This window comes from Hakea prostrata, chromosome 9, assembly GCF_041222555.1.
Source record: "Hakea prostrata isolate BN-2017 chromosome 9, UWA_Hpros_2, whole genome shotgun sequence".
In the NCBI taxonomy this organism is placed as follows: domain Eukaryota; kingdom Viridiplantae; phylum Streptophyta; class Magnoliopsida; order Proteales; family Proteaceae; genus Hakea; species Hakea prostrata.
The window spans coordinates 9,510,291-9,530,361 of NC_142608.1; the positions used below are offsets into that span (position 1 = coordinate 9,510,291).

Here is a 20,071-nt window from a genome sequence, read left to right on the forward strand (position 1 = left end):
ATTCATAAAATCTTCATTCATTATTTTCAAATTTTCAGTTCGGTTTTGTACCAGCTTTTGGTGGCTCATTTATAACTTAAAATTGGTGACTCATTAATACAAAACTTTCGGTGTTATTGGGTATATGTGTCAAATACTTTATCAGCAAAAACCAAAAAAGAGTAAAAAGAAGAGTAAATTTCTCAATCCCTTATACTTAGACTCTATTTACTAAAGTCCTTGAAAAACTTTCACACCTAGTTCCTCCAAAAAATTAAAATGTTTTTAAATACCAAAGTTATCTTTTGAAAAAAATAATAGTTGTCTTTTCTCTTTTGAATTGAGTAGGTTCACATTATTTGGTTTAAACTTACTTAATTTTTGAATAATCAAACTATCATGTGTTTTCTCAAACACTGAAATCACCCTTATCATCTATTTTTCTCCTTTAATCAATATTGAATTGGAATTGATTGCAATGGTAAGAATTGATGGGGAATCAATTAAGGGGATGATAAGAATTGAATTAGGATCATGATTCAATAGTAATTCAATTTACCATACAACTACACTTCAATTTGAACTAAAGAATATGTTGAAATGAAGGGAATCAAAGCAATGCAATATAAGCAATCTTAATGAGAGTATAACATAGCAAGATTGGGGTAATAATCATGGAATTGAAAGGGGGAAACTCATGGTTAAGTGTTTGCAAGGTTGCAACACTTCAACCATGGTCTTAAGATCATAAATTGATAGAAAAATAAGTAGATTATAAGAAGAATAAGAGGAATCATACCTTAAGTTGATGATTGAGGTGTGAAACTAATGATTGGAGTCAAGGATCTTCACAAACACCAAGAAAAGCCCAAGAGAGTGTCAAACCTCATTCTCTGGAGTGCCAATGATTAGTTTAGGCCCTCATTCATGAGTTCCAAAAGGTAGGGTCAAAATGGGAAGTAATTTTGTAAATTTTTGAAATTCATAACTGCTGGTCGACTGTCAGTTGACCAAGCAGTCGACCAAGGCTTGACAACAACTTAGAACAGGGAAATGGAAGGCCAGACAGATCCGAATTGAGTTGGGTTTTCTCCTACAAATCAATCAACAAGTCTAGTTTCAAGAAATACCTTCGAATTGAGCACGGGGGTTCAATAGGTGCTTCAACTAATTCAATCTTCTTCGATGCGCAGATTTTCACTAAACACTGACAATGTGCTCAAGTAAGGGGCATCATTGTCAATGTCCATAGGCTCTGGATCAAGCATCGAATCTTCAACTACGAGGGCCCACAAGTCTCTTCTACCTCCACTTCGGGTCTTTGGACCTACAAGAGTAAAAATCCGGGCCGGGTCAAGGTTAGGATAAGGCCGGATTTTACATCTGCACTTTGCTTTTGTTGGGTTGCACTGCTCTCTCTCTTTTGCAGGTGGGGTAGTCGGTGGGACTTCTGTGTCTGGCTGTTGCGATTCTTAGTGGTTGTTGCAGGATTCTAGGTGTCTTCTGGTTGTTGCCATGGGAAGAAACTTAAACTATGGGAAATATCGTCCCCCTACTACAAGAAACTCGGCTGAAGGAGTTATCTCAGATTCGGATCTATCTTTCAGGGGTCGGTCTTCTTTTAGGGATAACATCAAGGTGGGCTTCGGTTTTTCAGGATGGAGCAAAGGTGGGTCTTCAACGTTTGCAGCTAGATGTTTGGCGGAGAAGACTCTTTATGGCCAGATGCTAGGCGAAGGAATGGAGCATTCTTCGGTTATTTGCAGGCGTCTCATTGAGCTATGGGTGCCATTAGGAGCGGTTGACATATCGTTGCTGGGAAAAACGAGTTTTCAGGCTATATTTGTATCCGAGAACAATAGGAATGAAGTGGTATCCATGTAATACCCCCCGCATTTCTAACCCGAGATCCGTATTCCAGGTCCGAGAACCCGAAGGTCTAGTCGGGTGAACTTGTGGAGTATCCGGATTGAAGCCCATGATCCATACCCAGGACCCATGGATCTGGATCCTATGTCTGAAAAGCCTGCCTTGGCTGGCGTGGGAAATTCTGGAAGTCAAGTGTCGTTCAGAGATGTCCGGAATGAAGGTAAGATCTCCCCCATCTCTTATTTAGGGCTAGGTTGACCTTGGGTATCAACCCCCTAGTAAAAGCACCCTTGTATGGCAAATTACATGGGGGCGGTTACTAGTGGCGGTCGCTTAACCTAAGCGACCGGCCCAAGCGACCGCCCGGTCTGTTTTCGGGGATTTTGCCCTATTTTGCCCCCAGACTTCTATAAAAGGCAACCTCCGTCTCATTAACGATTACTTTATTCGTTATTTCTTATTTGGGAGTTAAGACGGCTGCGGGGAAGATCCGAAAGAGTCTCTGGAGTACTGACAGTGGTTTGGAAGATCAGTTCTCTTCTTCTCTGGCTTTCTGGTGTGAGGTATTGAACTAACCCTTCGTTCTCTACTCTCTTATCTCCGTTAGTTTGGTTTTACCCTTTTTCCCTCGTCACTGTGATTACCCCTTGGTTATTCTTTACCCTTTTTTTTAATCTACATGAGATGGAATAACCATAAACGGAACCCTGCTTCTGTGAGATGGTAAATCCAATCAAGGAGAGGGTTAGGGGTAATCCACTGATGATAGTGGATTGTTTTCTCTTACCCTTTTGTCTTAGGGAGTGTTTAATTCGAGACTTAGGATGAGATTACTCGAAAACCGGATTGAAATCGAGTAATCAGAAGCCTGAGTTTCGGATTGAAACTCATTTGTTTTAGGGGCGGTCACTAGTGGCGGTCGCTTAACCTAAGCGACCGGCACAAGCGACCACTGGTAAACAGATGACCAAATAGATTTCGGTTTTGATTCAATTTGGTTTATGTGACTTATATATTCTAATAACCCCGTGTTTAGGTGATTCTTGTTTAAAAGAAAAGTCTACTAATAATTCTTGGATTCCATTTTACGGACGTTTCGGTATATATGCAAGTAAGGACAATCTATCTTATCTATTTATGTATACTTCAGCATGTTGATTTAGTAATTGTTATTCTTAATCTGCCTACCAATATAAACTGCTGTAGTTTCATATATAATGTTGTTATACTACTGCTGTTTACTTTGATTTCATATTTACTTTATGGTTTGTGATTGTTATGAGATGGTGGTAGTTGGTATATGATTATGATAGTTGGGGTATTCCTTTTGGGATATCTTGGCTGATGTTATCGGAGAGGTCTGTGGAATGGGACACAAGCCTGCTGATGCCTTCAGCACTATCATGATTAATTGATGACATTGTTAGGATGAGTCTAGATTGCATGGCTAGGTACCCCACATGCTACTACCCTTTCGGTAGGGGAATTGAAACCGAGTGACCCGTGATGACAGTGATGTGACTTGGTGGTCCACTGTTGGTCATGAAATGGTAGGGTTGCATATGTTAGGGTTGGGCTCATGGATGTCCAAGGACCGGACCGGGTGTCGGGAGGAATCATGAGAGCATCCGCCCCAATGATATGTGGATGACCATAGGGTTATGGAGTAGAGTCCAACAGAGGTAGCCAGTCCGTGAGGATTCTTACTCCTAGGTTGCGAAGGATACTTGAACCGAGTTGGTCGGTGCCATAGGGGATGTATCTGGACTTCATGTAGACATGTAACCATTATGACCTTGCATTGGATTAGAAACCCGGACATGCGCCAGTACTCATTACCAATGGTCGTGGTGAGAGAGTGTGGACTTAACCCCTAACCATGGTTTGTGAGCCAGGTGTGGACTTTCCCTTTTTCCCTGGATCCCTACAGAGGTAACCAGTCCTTGCCGGATCAGAGTGATGAGACTTACCCAGAGGAGGGCTGGTGTTTATCTTAAAGCATGTCAGCTATTAGAGACTTGCATAGTTAGAAATCATAGCATCATTCATGTTTTGCATTCATTCATATTACTTGTTGTATCATGGCATTTTTGGATGATGGATGAGATATATGATTGTTTCTTACTGAGTTCTTTAGAACTCATTCCTTTATTCTTTGTATGTTTTTAGCCTATACAGAAGAAGGATTTGTATCTGAAGATGGGCTGGTTCCCTATGAAGGAACCATTCCGTTTGAAGAAGATGTGGCACCGCCAGTGGGAGATGGAAATAGCATGTGTGGGAGTTCCTGCGGGTGCATGGAGTGCACTTATCGCACCGGTTGATGGTCGAGGCGAAAGGTGGTCGGGCGATTCAGACCGAGACTGGAGAAGAATTGGAGAACCCCTCACCTCATTAAACTGGAATCTAAGTTCATTGACTTAGAGAAACAAACTGGAAAGAAACTGATTTAAACACTTTTATTCCGCTGCCCTCATTTTTGACTTATTCATTATTCTTTATTTTCTTTCCTTTGTTATTGGAGCATTTTGGGCTTCTGTAATTCATTTAATTTAGTTATTGAATATTCTTGCTCATGATTATCTGTATTTGTCTTAAATATTGTTGATAGACTAAAACCTTGGATCTTGTGACGGATCGCACCCACGGGTTGTCGGGCGGGTAACCGAGACCGACGGGGGCGATCCCACCCCACACCCCCCGTTCCCCCCCCCCCCCCCCCCCCCCTTCCCCCCCCCCCCCCCCCCCCCCCCCCCACACACACCCCCCACCCCCCCCCCCCCCCCCCCCCACCCCCCAACCCCCACAACAACACGTTTTATTACAATATCCATCTACACCCACCCCCCCCCCCCCCCCCCACGGGGGTGGAAGAACAACAGAAAACCCCCCCCCCCCAACCCCCCCCCCCCCAACCCCCAACAACAAAAAAAAACAAAAACACCACAAACCCCCCCCCCCACCCCCCCAACAAAAAAAACCGGGGAAAAAAGGGGGCAACACAGAAAAAAAAAAAATTAAAAATACTCTGTATTTTTTTTTGGAAGGATAAATCACCCATCAGTTAAGTGACCTCTAAGGGGCTGTGATGCAGTTAATCAATCTCTTCATGGTAACATTTACAAGGATCTTCTAATCCAGCCTGTTCGGATGGGTGGATCTAGGGTGTTATCAACGGCGAGTCTTCAATGTTTTTTTACTATCACTGAGTCTGTTAATAGCTTGGTGGGAGATGAAGATGGTAGGAGTACTGAGGGGGGAAAAAATGCCCGTGAACTCAACAATGAAATGAAATTGTTGGAAGGGATTCAAGGGGCTAGAGACATAAATTCGGGTCTCAAGAAATCCAGATGTGTGGCTGCCTTAAAAAGCAAGGATGAGGCTGTATTGGGTGTAAAAGGGAAAGCTCTGGGGTTTGAAAAACAGAAATCTAAATGGGATGTGTCTTCAAAGGAAATGAGGGTGAAAGAAAAAGAAAAAGAAAAAGAAAATGAATTGGGAAAAATTAGTGTGGCTCATGATTTAGCTGAGGCTGCAGATGATCTACCTACTGGAGGTGATGAAGATCTGCAGCTTGCTATGGAGAATTGGGTAAATGACATGCAGTTTGATGATGGTAAGACGTTTCATCAGTCTACCAAAGCACATGCTGACAAACTGGTCCTCAAGGGAAAAAATGAAACTTCTCTTGTTTCACAGGAAACCAAGGGAAAGAAGGAAAAAAGAAAAGAAAAAAGAAAAGAAAGAGACGATGGGGCTAAGGAGGTACATGCAGATCTGACAAAAAAAAATAGAAGGGATGCTCGATATGATGGAGCAGTTGGAGAAGGTCACTATTCAAACTTTGAATACCCAGGCGGTCACTTTAGTGTCTAAATGTGAAGGATGGAGTGGGGAGCAAGCAAATGGAACCTGGTGTGATGAAGAAACTGACTCGGGATGCTAAGATCCAGACTGATGATCTAGTTTTGGAGGAACTTGATGAGAATGAAGTGGTAGCTCCGACACATGTTGACGCTGGTTCTTTCTTTGAGGTAGGAAGGGACGATATGACTATGGTTCAGCCACTGACCACTCGCAAACGCCAAAGAATGTCCTCGGAGTCCACGCAACTACAACCACTAGATCGCTTTAATCTCTTCTTCGATAATCTGATGGTTGAGTCTATGGATCCTAATACTTTTTTCTGGGCCGCTTGGAGCTCTATGGAGGCCTGTTATCTTCGTAGTCCTCATCCTGTAGTACCAATACAACAACTGGTTCCGAATCAAGATGTTCCTCTAATAGCATTTCAGACTAACATGGTGGTGGATCCAGTAGCTGACATTCCCCAGGTTTTCCCATACCATAACTACTCTGAGTTTTTTGATTTCTGCATTGTTCTGTTCATTTCTATACTTGCAATCATTATGAGTTGGGTGCGTAGACCTCATCCTGTTTCTCATAATCGGTTCTTTGCTTGATATATGTATGGTCTTTCCATGTTGTGACTGCATGTCTGTGCTTCCGAACTATAGGGGATGGTGTAATTTAATTTTTGTATCACCTTTCATGTTCTTGGTTCTCATTTATTTTAAACTTCTTACAATCCAATTATCGTGTATTGCTTGGGGAAAGCGGTGGTGGAATCAGGCAAGTAAGGCGGGGAAGTTCTGGTTGGATCTATATAGATTCATTATTACTATGAGAATTCTTGCTTGGAATGTTAGGGGTATTAATGGAATTTTTACACAACGATGCTTGGGTAAAATTTTCAGGAAACATAACCCAAATCTTGTTTTCCTATGTGAAACTAAATACTAGCTCATTTGGATCTCTTTCAGAAGAAAAACAATCTTTTCAAGGGGTATTCTTTTTTTATGGGCGAGTCCTCTGTTGTGGTTGGTTTTATCTATGCCCCACCTCAATACCAGGATCGGAAAATTGGTTGGGAATCATTAGAACTTCTGTTGCAAAATGTTAAGGACCCTTTTATCCTCATGGGCGATTTCAATGAATTGTTAGAAGCTAAAGACAAGTTAGGGGGTTCCTTTAAACCTTCTGGGTCTCTGTACATTTTGAAAAAAATTATCCTGGATCACATGTTGATTGAAAAAGGGCCTCTGGGTAGTCCTTTCATGTGGACAAATAGACAACAACCCCCAAACCTTGTTAAAGAAAAGTTGGATAGAATTTTTCTTTCCCCCCTATGGTTTGGCTGTTTTTTGAATCCACGGGTATCTAAACTACCCACGCTGGGTTCTGATCACAATCCAATTATGTTGGAATCGGAGGGCAAAGCTGTCCTTAAACAAAAAAATTTTCATTTTCAAAATGTGTGGTTTTCACATCCCAAATTTGTGTCTAATTTCCAGACAACCTAGAATGCTAATTATGGTACTCCTCTAGCTGGTGGATTGACCAATCTATCACGTTTCTTAAGACGTTGGAATTCTGAAGTTTTTGGAAAAATTGATAACATGTTCCATAGAACATCTTTAGAAATTGGAGTTTTGGAAAATGAAAGGTACCTGGATTGGCGACTCATAAATAAAAAAAAGATGATGTTGGAATGGACTCTGAATGCTGAAGAGATGTTTTGGTTTCAAAAATCTAGAAGTAAGTACATCTCGGATGGGGACCGAAATACAAAATTTTATCATCTTCCCTGCAGAATTAACTCTTGGCAGGAGGAGCATTGAGAAAATCAAAGTCGACGGTAAAATTTTTTGCAATCCTAGGATGATTGCTGGGGTACTTGCGAATCACATGACAAAAATATATCAGCCTTCTAATCCCTTGGATCCTGATTTTAATAAGAGTCTCTTTCCTCCCTATCATGACTTTCTTTGAGATATTACATATGTTCCGGATACTCATGAGGTAAGAAATGCTGTTTTTTCTATGGGTCCTTTTAAAGCTCTGGGAATGGATGGGTTCAATGCTTTCTTTTTCCAAAATTTATGGAATCTAGTCCAATTTGAGGTACAAAACTTTGTATTCTAATTTTTTTACTAATGAGTGTCTACTTCGGGGGTTAATCATACTCTGTTATGTTTTATCCCTAAAAAGGATGACCTGGTGGAAGTGTCGGATTTCAAGCCCATTAGCCTGTGTAATGTGTCTTACAAGATCATTGCCAAGATTATGGCTAATAGGCTGAAATCCCTTCTCTCATGCTTTATCTCACCCAATCAAGGTGCTTTTGTGCCAAATCGTCAAATCATGGACAATATTGTCATTGCTCATGAGATTTTTCATTATATGAAAACATCTCAAACCAAGATTGGATATCTAGCTCTGAAGTTAGTGTCCAAGGCTTATGATAGGGTTGAAAGGGATATTATCCTCAAACTATTCTCTTTTCTAGGTTTCGAGAAAAAATGGTGCAATCTGATTCAAGCACTAATTTCTTTTCCTACCTTCTCAATAAAATTGAATGGATCACCCTACCTCTGTTTCTCTGGGTCTAGAGGACGTAGACAAGGATGCCCGTTAAGCCCTTATCTCTTCTTGTTAATTATGGAAGTCTTATCCTGCTTACTTGATGAGTACAGGAATTTGAACCTTTTAAGCGGAATTAGAGTGGGTCCTGGGGCGCTAGAAATTTCACATCCCTTCTTTGCAGATGATACTTTTTTGTTATGCAAAACTGATACGGAACAAATACTTGCCTTAAAAGCGGTATTGGAACTTTTTTTAGATCTGACAGGGCAAGAAATTAATTTTGAAAAAAGTGGGGCCTACTTTAGTAGGAGTGTTTCAAGAGAAGAGATAAACCGGATTTTAAATATCCTCAAGGTCAAAGAAGTTAAGAAGGAAACATCCTATTTGGGTACAACGTTGTTGGCAGGAAAAGGAAAAACAAGACTGTTACAACCAATGCTTGAGCGAATGTCTAGGAAAATGGCAGGGTGGAAAGCAACTAATCTCTCCTATGCAGGTAGGGGTGTTCTTATACAATCAGCAATTCAGTCAGTCGCACTCTATCAGATGCAATGTTTTCGATTCCCAAAGGAAGTCTGCAATAAAATGGATAGGATCTGCCAAAAAATTTGGAAGGGTGGAGTGGGGAAGCCACGAAAATTGAATTTGATTTCGTGGGAGAAAGTATGCCAACCTAAAGAAAATGGAGGGTTGGGGTTCAAGAAGATGGAAGATGTTAATATGGCCTTGTTATTAAAACATGGCTGGCGAATGTTATCTCAACCACAGTCATTATGGGTCAAAATTCTTCGAGCAAGGTATTTCAAAAAAGGCTCAGTTTTTGACCCCAAGATAATGGCAAAAAAGGGCTCTTGGACGTGGAACAGTATTGCAAGCATCCTCCCACAGTTAAAAATATGGTGCAACGCAGTATAGGAAATGGAGAACAAACTTTGTTTTGGTTCAATCCTTGGATTCCACAACAAGATCCCCGACTGCTTTATACACTAGATTTTTCAACATGGCACAGACTGGCCACAGTGGCAAACGTCATCAACACATAAAACAGGGAGATTTCCTCAAACTCTTCTACCCCCATCCCAATTGTCAATTTACCATTAATTTGATTTGATCAAAATGATGTGTGGGTGCCACGATCGAATTCCAAGAGGGACTTTATGGTCAAATTGGCTTTTCGTCACATAATTCAATCGCGATACCTACCTTAGGCGAATCGGAAAACTGGTTGGTGGAAATTTCTGTGGAAATTGCCCATTCACCCAAAATTTAAAATCTTCTTTTGGCGAGTCCTGAACGGTGGATTACCGGTCAAGGAAACACTTGCTCGCTGGACTGGGATTGAACCTACTTGCGTCCTATGTGGTGCAGAAGTTGAAACAATTTGGCATGTGATGATTCCATGTGAATGGACAAAGCGAATTCAGGTGGCTGGACCGTTAGGGTTGAGAACTGAGTATTGGACCGATACTTCATTCTTAAACCTGTGCCAAAAGATCCATTGCCAAATGGATAAGAAACAGCCACATGGATCTTCTCTGTGTTTATTATAACTAGATATTTTATTTGGCATGAACGGAATGGTAAAGTCTTTTCACAAAAAACGCCTAGCCCTTTAAAGGTTCTGGCTAGTGTTAACAAATGGGTCATGGAACATCATTTACATGAAACGTTGAACGAAAATCTGGAATTTCATTTGAATGCATTGATGAACGATGAGATAAGTTTAAGGGAAACTCAACAAGAAGAGAATATTTGTTCATTAATACTAGTTAATTCGAAAATTGTGTTAATGTGTACAGGGATTCTTAACAAACGGATGAACATCGTAGGATGGAGCATGGGGATAGCGGTAGATGGAGCATATAACGTTTGTTAATTTTGGTAAACTGGATTGTGAAGACACCTTGGAAGCAACAGTAGCAAGTCTACAAGAAGGACTAACAGTAGTAGAACAACTTAAATTGAACGTGGGGGAGATTTGGAGTAGTCACAATATGCTACAAATACTCTTATCTAAACCAGTAAATATTTTGTGCTCAATCAATGTAATACCTAAAATAGTAAACATAACTACTAGAATCCAAAAATGTTAATGTATTCCCATCCCCAGTAATCCATAGTTGGCTTACTAATATAGCTCTAACAGCCACTTTTAAAGCCACACAAGCAAATGGCTGGCAAACTACTTATTGTAACTGCCTTTTAAGTAATTTATAGATTTTTCTTTTTCGTAAAAAAAAAAAAACACAACTCATCTAAGGTCATTTTAGTCTACAACATTGATTTTTTGTTTTTTTTGATAATCATTGATGATAATGTCATTAACGGAAGTTAGTGGGTTTCGTATGATGTTAATACAACCCACAATGCTATTTTGGTAATTTGTCAGTGATGTGACATGGTGGCTGTTATGTGGTTGTCATGTTGGAGCAAGAGATTACATGCACCTTGCATTGAAAGTATACAGCTCCCGAAGATTTTGAGTGTTTACTACAAAAAAGAAGAAAATTTTGAGTTTACTATATTGTTTGAGGGTGATTAACACTAATCTAATGATTATGAGTGCTTATGAGAAGCTTTAAGAGCTTTGTGTGAAGTAAAGGTTCTATAGTATGACATATTTCACAAGTCACTACACATGGGTCATCTTTAATGAATTTTTTAATAGTCATATAGTTGCTTTTCGTTCAACTTAAATTAGAAAAAGGCAGTCATGAAGTTTTCTTTCTGATGCATTTTTTGGATTGTAATTCCGACATAAAAAATGAATAAGTGATGATGTTTCTTGTGAAGGTGCAATATGAAAGCAAATCTAGGTGGTTTTGAGATTAAAGAAAAATTGTTTCTAGTGATGTTATTTTGTTACATGAATTAAAGTATAATTTTGAAGAGTTTGGGAGGTCTATTTCTAAGAAGAATTAAGTCACAAGGAATGACGTACAATTATAAAAGGTAGTTTTTCTTCTTCCATTCTTGAATAATGCAAATCAAACGGTTATAAAAATGTCAAATAGAAAGATTCGATTCAAGGAGGTTATTGCATTTGGAGTTCAAGTGTTAAAGGTAGAGAAGATTATATTCTGGATCCCATCAGAACTCCAAAGTTAAGAGTGCTTGGGCGAGAGTAATACTAGGATGGGTGACATCCTGGGAAGTCTTCGTGTTGCACCCCTTTAAAAAAAATCAACGGGGGTTGGTCCAAGTGGTAAGCAGCTTGGTACGCTTAAGCAAGGTTCCGGTATCGAATCCTTGTAAATGCAAAAAATCTCGCTGAGAGACTCACCCACCACAACCAGGTGTGCGACGCAGGTCGAACACCGGTTTATAAAACCGGGGTTGGCAAACCAAAAAAACAGAAAAAAAAGAGAAGATTCTATTGCAAAGCGGCTAGTCGGATGGGTGTATGGTCATATGGTGCACCACGATGTACAGTGGGTACAATGATTTGGTGTGTCGTGGATTTAAAATATGATCAAGGAAGATGCTATTAGAAATAATTCTATGAAGTGCACTCCAATCTTGCATGAATTAGGAGATCTAACAGTCCAAATTTGATCTGCTACTTTACAGAGATAATCCAATCGTTTCAAGAGTTAGATTCCATTTTAAACTCATCTAGAAGGCTTAATCGGATGGTTCTTGTAGATTCACCTCCTACCACTTGTAAAACATATTTTTTAGAAAAAACAATAGGATTTTCTGTCTAAGATGCATGAGGAGACAAAGTTGAAAAGAAGACTAAAGGTCTGATTTAATTTGATGAATAGTTGAAGCCGCAAAATCCCTTGTGAAATGTATTGAAGACATCACTATTCATCTTATTACGCATTTGAAGAGATATTGAAATGCTCTATTAATGGATATGCTCCATTGAATGTTTGGGTGATGCATATTGAGTGAGGTTTGGTGAAGAAAATAGGAAAGTGTAGAAGAAGGAAGCAAAATGAAAAGAGGATGAAGAGGAAGCAAATCTACCAAGAAAGAAAGAGTGAGAGAGAAAGAGAGTTGTGCTTTGTGTTGTGTGCACACAAAGTGTTTGTGAAAATACCTGAGAAGAAAAGAACAAGGAGAAAAAGAATAGAGAGAAAATGTCATCTCATCTCTGGAATACCAGTGGTCGAAGGTAATGCATGCTCTGAGCTTTACTTCATTTCTTGGCTTCTTGTTTTGAATATGTGTATTCACTTTGTATGCTAGATATGTTGAATTACTATCATAAACATATGTTAGATGTGCTTTCATTGTAGAGCATTATATAAGCCTGCTTTGTATATCTGATTATTAGTGGGTGCTAGGAAACCATTAAGGTAATACCCTTACCTCTATTGTTAGGGGCGAAAGATGGTTTGATGTCTCAAGTCATAGGTGTGACTAAAACATCTTGTGCCATGGGTGCGGCCTTTTAGATTCATTCTAGGTAAACGGGTAAAGACCTTGATTTTGTACTTTCAAGGATGGAAACCAGTGATAATGAGATGCAAAGGTCTGAATGACCATTACTTCATGGATGTAAGCAAAACTTATCAAAGCACATATATCATGTGTGTTGTGGATGCTTGTTCTCTCTTGTCTTTGAAATGTGTGGTTTGTAGGATGAGTTACACACTTGGTAGAACCTTTAAGTCTACCTGGGGTGTGTACACGACTATGTGTATGTATATTGCAATCTGACTCTATGAGACATTACAAAATATTGATAACAACTAGTCTATATAGTTTTAAGCAAACGAATACTAGACAGTATATAGAAGTACCATATGACAACGTGCTTGAATTCAAAATCTAAAACATTATGTGTGAGATAGCTCTTAGTAGCAGAGTGGAATTCATCCAAGGGAATAAGGAATTAGTTGCGTAAAGGAGTATTTTGTGACCCGGATTCACACCCCCCCCCCCCCGCAGTGTCAACTTGGGAAGAATAGGCTCAACCAAGAAAGGCCTAGCCCGATCAATTGACACCCCTATTAACTACTCAACTCCGTATCATCCTGATTCATGAGTTCATTTGTGGATAATTGGATCTTTATAAAAGTCCTCTGCATCTCCAAGCACACAAATGAATGTGAGATGCAAAAATGGAATCAACTATATGGAACCCGTCTCTAGTAAATTCTATCTAGAAGCCTCAAATGCATCTGCATACATGAAAAGTTGTTAGCCAATGTAGGGTTGTGGTAAGATTCATGCTTCTCAATGGAGAGGCTGTGGGTTTGATCCTTGCCGATGACATTATTAATTATGTTAAAGTTTACCCTGATGTAGTCGAGGATAGGAAGAGAACGACATGATCTAAAAGAGGAAATTATTACATATAAATAGCCAGCCAAGACTTAAATAAGTGAAATCTCTAATGGGGTTATAGAGGTTCTCCAGAAACCCACCGTGCGAACATAGCAAGGCATTCCTTGGGCTTGTACTCTGGAGCCGTATGTCCTGCTCCCTGAAATAAATGAAACAGCTGAATCGGTTTAGCTTCTTAAAAGCAAACACTGGTTATACAACAACTCAGATCTACTGAACTAAAGAAACAGAAACTAACTAATCTTGCCTTTACAGTTGCATATGTCATGCGGTTGGAGTAAGTCTTGGTATATCTACACAAAATCAGTGGCATATATATTACAACAATAACAATAACAAGCCTTGTTCCAACTAAATCCGGTCTAGAAACCCACCCAGCTACTTGGCTATCAGCGAACCACGACCTCCATTCATCAATGAGAGAGTAGTTGAGAGATTTTATCCATGCTTCCGTACCCAAGAATGGCACTATCATGTCATGATCACCACTTGATAGATATATAAAAATTAGTAACTTGGTGCACTTTGATAATTAATCTAGGAGGAATCAAGCTAGGAGTGGAGATGGATCTCACCTGTATATCAAAGATGGATAACCCTTTTTACTGAGGTATGAATGATATGGGACGCTGCTCTGGATTTGATATGTATAAGGTAGATTGAAGCGACACCTTTGCCATTTATACACAGTTCCCTGCGTTCATCATTACAGAATCTTATGAATGGAACCATTTTTGGCTGCTAGTATTATTGTGTATTTCAGTGAAATAATCACTCTCATACCTTCCGAATGTTGAGAGCCTTGTGGACGCGTTCATCGTCCGCCCAGAACGGCGCTAAATAGTATTTATAAGTCTATGAATCAATTAATCACCAATTAAGAAGCATATTAGAAGAGTTCATGTGTTCTTGGCCTGAATGTCATGAACAGAGAAAAAACTCCAGAAATATTTGCACTTACCCTGCAGCTAACATCAGGAATTGGGGGTTGTGGTTGGAGGGATTTTGTATAATTCTGGCCAAGACATCTTCTATATCCTGATACATCTTCAGGTTCTGGGACCTCATAAAGTTCATAAGGACATAACTTCCCCAAAATTTGTGATTTGTCTATTCCTTTTAGGCACTGCATTATTTGCAAAGTCAATCATCAGTTATATGTTCCTGAGATAATGATAGAAATAAGCTATAAAAGAGACCAAGCTCCCTACCTTATTGAATTTCTGCATACACTCTAAACATTCTACATTGCTGGAATCTATGTCTATATAGTTATCTTCACAGTAGATCTTCAATGACTGCACACACCATAAATTAAATGAACTAATCAATAAATATCTCTGGAGTTTCCATGATTAGATAACTTATTTAGCAAAAAGCAAGAGAGGGACCTCATAAAGTTCATCTGATATAAGAGCCATTCCATGAGCAAATGGCACTCTTTTGTTGTCATCAAAGTCTGCGTCTGTTATGGGGTTGCCCAGTATATATCCCTGTAAATAGTTCCCAATCCATACATGTCAACTGTTTGTTATTCATCTATATATGAACAGATGACACATATATTATCTTGCAAAACTTACTTTAAGATTGATAAACACTTCACTCCCAGCTTCATTGGCTGCAAGCAGTGACACAATAAAAGGTTAAAGTAGGATAAGAATAACCAAGCTGCTTCTCTATACACTAGAGTTCTTGAAAAAACAGTATTGAGTAACCAAACTTGAGAGGTTTTTATGAGAATGAGAGTGGAAAAATAGAAGTACCATCAGATATTTCTTTAACAAAAAGTGGCCCAAACTTGCCAATGTATGACTCGCCACCAGAATAGAAGGAATTCTTGAGAAACTCTGGGTGTTCATTCATCCACTAGCAAGAAAATTTATTTTCTTAAATTATTATGAGGCTTAGAGAACGTAAAAGACACAAATTATACGTTACCCACCTTAATTAGGAATTCGTAAAGACGTTTGGATGCAATGAAATCGCCTGTTCGATATTGAGAGCTTTTGGAGTAAGAAAATCCAGTTCCAACTGGTGCGTCTACGTAGATTATGCTTGCCACCTGATACCACAAATTTTTTTTTAATTATTATTATTATTATTTTTGGGTGGGGAAGGTTATTTATTTGTATAAAAAGAAAAAAATGTCAAAGAATGTGAGGAAAACCTGCTATCTAAGCCTTTGATGAAGAGTATCTATTTGTAATTTTGAAATAAATAAATTCCTATGTGGTTGTATTGTAGATATTACCTGGTTCCATGATGCTGGTTCGAAATACACACTAGGTAGGGTGCCATTGTACTTCTGAGCCACAAAACGAAGTGGGCCTACAGTAATGCTTTACACTCAGTTTCGTCTACTTAATGCAAAGAAACCGAACCATCAAACTGTCAAAGGAACCCATAGATATATTTTTCAACCAAAAAAGGAAAGGACGAGGGGGGAGAAAAAAGATATGTATTGAGAGAAATACTAATAATGCAGGAATGCAATGGATCAAGGTACAATGGTTAGAGCCAAGATACAATGGTCCTGGATTAGGGTGAACATCAGAGATTAGAGTTGAGTATTTGGCTAGCTCAAACGGTTTGATGTTTTTTAATTAGAATCCTCATGTTGATGCTATTATCTCCAATCACAAGGTAAAAAAAAATACTCATGGCTTTCTTTCATATTGATGAAGAGATCGAGATTACTTAACATGGGAAAAACTATTTAGGAAAAAAGAAATCTCTTCCATTCATCCTTTACTAGATATGCATAAATAAAAGTTAGAACCAAACCGATCTCATAGAAAAGTGAACTTAAACCAGAGCAACGAGGACCGCCTGTCATCCAAAGCAAAAGAGGATCTTCCACTTGGTTCCTCATAGACTTTACAAAATAGTAGAATAACTGCACATCCTCCAACTCTCCTACACCAATGTACCTGAAATTTATAAATTTGATTATGAATGTCTTTTTATGTACCCTTCTTGAATCATCATTTTAGATATTTGAATCATCCATCAAGCCATCTGCTCAACGTACATATAAAGTACATATTTGATCTATTCACACACGATCATATATAACAAAGAGATTGCAACTACGGAGTGGAAGTGAGCCATTGAATCATACTAGTTACTAACTTAGCCTTTCAAAGATGCTCAACCACGTAATTGATCTCCCTAGAAACATAGAAGACATGAAATTCTTCCAAGCATTGCTTCAACTCAAAAATATCCGAAATGAGGGGACCAATTAATATTCGCTGCAAGGATTGGGGGAAGGGCTTTTTTCAAAGAGTCATGCACCCCATAAAAGACTTTTTGAAGTGAATGAAAAAAAAGGGAGGAAAAATATTTAAAAAATCATAGACACCCTAAAAGTATTTCAAATTGGCAAAGACACTCTCAAAATGTCTCTTAAAATAGAAACCGTCCTCGTTTTTTGTTAAAATGTTGAATTGATTGAAAAGAATAGACAAATTTTGAGTATTTGTGTACTCAAGTACTAAAAATTAACACTAGGATTTTAACCTATTCTATATATAATAACTTAGAAACTCCAATATACCCTTTACCTTTTCTTCTTCCATCAAAATCACAATTTCTTTATTACCAGAAAAGAATCTACTATTTCTTTATCTATCAAATATATTTCATGATTTCTTACTAAAATAATATTTCATAATTGATCCTCTTCTTATAAGGAGACCTTAGAACCATCTTCTGTTCTTTCACACGTGAGTATTGATTCTCAGAATCAATTAAAAAGAAAAGAAGATGGAGAATGGATTGACTTTGAATATAATTTGATTGTCAAAAACTTCAATTTGGATATTTCCGCTATTTTAGAGTAGTTCATTGTAAGGTTTACTAAATTAAATTGGATAAATATCACTTACCTCCCCTTTTAGCTAGACAAATAGCACTTACACCCCCTCTTAGCTAGATAATATCACTTACCTAGATAATATCACTTACCTCTCTTCTTACCTAGCAAATATATCAAACACTCCCTTTTGTTAACTTTCTCGGTTAAATTTAACTTTTACCGTTAAATATTTTTCTAAAACTCCAAACTACCCTTGGATTAAAAATATATTTTTATTTTAAACCCTAAATTACCTATTCACTCTAGCAATTAAATACTAAATTATCCTCAATTAAAATAATTGTTAAAAACCAAAATACCATAGTTAAAACCCAAAGTATCTTTAATTATTAAAAGCCCAATATATAAAAAACTTTATCAAACAATTAAAAAAAACCCAAAATAGTAGTACGTGTTTTTTAAATTGTTTGATAATTAAAAAAAAAAAAAAAAAGGTATGTTGGGCTTTTAATAATTTAAGTTTAATTGTTTTAATTGAGGAAGATTTAGTAGTTTAATTGTTAACGTAATCAAGGTAATTTAGGGTTAAAATTTTTTTTTAACCAAGGGTAGTTTAGGATTTTAGAAAAATATTTACGGTAAAAGTTAAATTTAACCGAGAAAGTTAACATAGGGGAGGTGTTTGATATATTTGTTAGGTAAGAGGGGAGGTAAGTGATATTATTCAGCTAAGAGGGGGTGTAAGTGCTATTTGTCCAGCTAAGAGGGAGGTAATTGATATTTACCCAATTAAATTGTTCATGAAACCCACCTGCTAAACAAGTTGGAAGTAGTTTTCCTCTCTCCCATTTTATCAATAGAACTCAAGTTTTGTTTCCTCTCATTTTTAATAGATGGTTTCCTTTTCTCGTTTTCGATAGATGATTTTCTTTCTTTCTTTCTTCTTCTTCCGTTTTTTTAAGATGCTATTAGTTGAGATTTATAGAATCAAGATTAAAACTCCAGTAATGGGCAATATTGTAAAATGATAAAAAAAAATTAACAAGTTATTAAGGGTAATATTATAAAGACATAAGACATTAAAGGCAATTCATGAATTATTAATTATCTAACAATTAATTGACGGAATTTATTAACGGAGTGTACCATTGTGCCATTTTAAGAGACATTTTAGAGGGTTTTTGCCAACTTTGAAATATTTGTGAGATGTCTACAAATTTTGCTATATATTTTGAAATGTTCATGTAATTTTTCCCAAAAAAAAAAAATCTTCCAAAAATTCCCTAAAGAATTAATTATATACCATACCCAGTTTCCAATTCAAATGGAAGAGGCCCATCAAACCCCGGAAGATATTTGACACTTGCGGATGCTGCGAAGATGGGCACCACCATAACAAAAAATGATACAATGCAACAGAGCCCCAACTTGTCTGCTCCTCCCATCTTTTTCTTAGATTATCTGAGGCGTCGACACCTGATTAGAAACGATCAACGGTCAGAAAAACATTCACGTAGATTTTTTTTTTTTAAATAAACAAATAATCCATTTCATGTTTCTTGTACCCTGACCCGACCCGAGAATGGTCGTATGTAGCTCACTACTCCGAATTCTACTCAGCTGCACTGTTTGTCATGATCGCCGTCGTCGACGGTGTTGGAGTGGGTGTTGCAGCGGCGTAGTTCGGGGACGGAATGAGAATCTCTGAGTGCTGATCCAATTGAGAAGATAGAACTCGACGACTAGATGAAATCAACGCTTCGTTCCAGTGGCTGAGCAGAAACGATCTTCACGATCGATGGAGATAGGATTGATAGGTTGGATCGAGGTTCGTACTCAGCATACCTGCATCAGATTGGCTTCGTCCAAACTCAGTAACGAACTGGTAAGAGAGGAAAACTGGTGAGTTTGATGATTTTAGGTCATCAATTTGCATTATTGCAGGTAATATTTTAAGAGTTTCCGATGCATGTGGTCCCTCACCTTGTTTCTGTTTCTGAACTAAGCAATTCCTCTCAAGGTTGATGAAGCAAACTACTGACCTGTAAAATATGTGTTCGACAGAGTTGATGTTAGTGGAAGTGCACAGCCTTAGTAGATAGAAATTAATTGCAGAGATTGCAGAGCAAGGAATGGTACTAGAAGAGTGTGTACCTGATTATTAGAAGAAAAAAAAAAATTGTGACACCAAACGGCTCTCACTTTCCGGGCAATAAAATCAAAATGATGACCAAGTTTACCAAACAAAATTGTGGAAAGAGCCTGCCCTCGAGAATGGTTACTGTGACACCTACCCTTCAGGTTCTTGATGTTCATGAAAATGTAGGTATAGAGGGGCATCATATGGAGGAGGGATTTTTCATCCTTTAATGGAAGGGCATTTCGCCATGGACATCTTCTGTACCGAAGGATATTGTCTCTCCAAGCCTCTTAATAGACGACTAGTAGTTACTTGATAAAGATTTTTCAAATGAATCAAAAATCACTAAGACCACAACCAAATGCAGACAATGTGTGATTGACCTTCAATTACTACCATTATCATTTTGTCTGCAATGACAATGAATGGGAGAGTGATGTTTCTTTGTGCATTTTAGGGAATTCAAATTCATAATTTATATCTTTTCTGACCAATTAATTATTCAATTAAGTTTCAATTTATTACTGTTAGTC

General features: G+C 38.1%; 1 protein-coding gene across 1 annotated transcript; it reads right to left on the reverse strand.

Moving 5' to 3' along the window:
* Positions 1 to 13,433: 13,433 nt before the first annotated feature.
* Positions 13,434 to 18,828, reverse strand: LOC149004552 (serine carboxypeptidase-like 7). Its single transcript, XM_089135676.1, has 14 exons — positions 18,707 to 18,828; positions 16,363 to 16,508; positions 15,830 to 15,906; positions 15,521 to 15,640; positions 15,342 to 15,444; positions 15,159 to 15,196; positions 14,967 to 15,068; positions 14,787 to 14,873; positions 14,537 to 14,701; positions 14,359 to 14,430; positions 14,151 to 14,269; positions 13,950 to 14,063; positions 13,823 to 13,868; positions 13,434 to 13,714 (listed from the first exon to the last, which is right to left on the reverse strand). The coding sequence occupies exons 1-14, from the start codon at positions 18,790 to 18,792 to the stop codon at positions 13,631 to 13,633; spliced, it is 1,359 nt and encodes a 452-aa protein (XP_088991802.1). The 5' UTR covers positions 18,793 to 18,828; the 3' UTR covers positions 13,434 to 13,630.
* Between the last annotated feature and the right edge of the window lie 1,243 nt (positions 18,829 to 20,071).

Excerpts from the sequence above, each read along its gene's own strand:
- LOC149004552 (XM_089135676.1), bottom strand. The coding sequence starts at position 18,792 with ATGGTGGTGCCCATCTTCGCAGCATCCGCAAGTGTCAAATATCTTCCG. Across the intron at positions 15,641-15,829 it reads AACCAGCATCATGGAACCAG|GTGGCAAGCATAATCTACGT; the intron begins GTAATATCTACA and ends TTGTGGTATCAG. Across the intron at positions 15,445-15,520 it reads TTTACGAATTCCTAATTAAG|TGGATGAATGAACACCCAGA; the intron begins GTGGGTAACGTA and ends TTTTCTTGCTAG.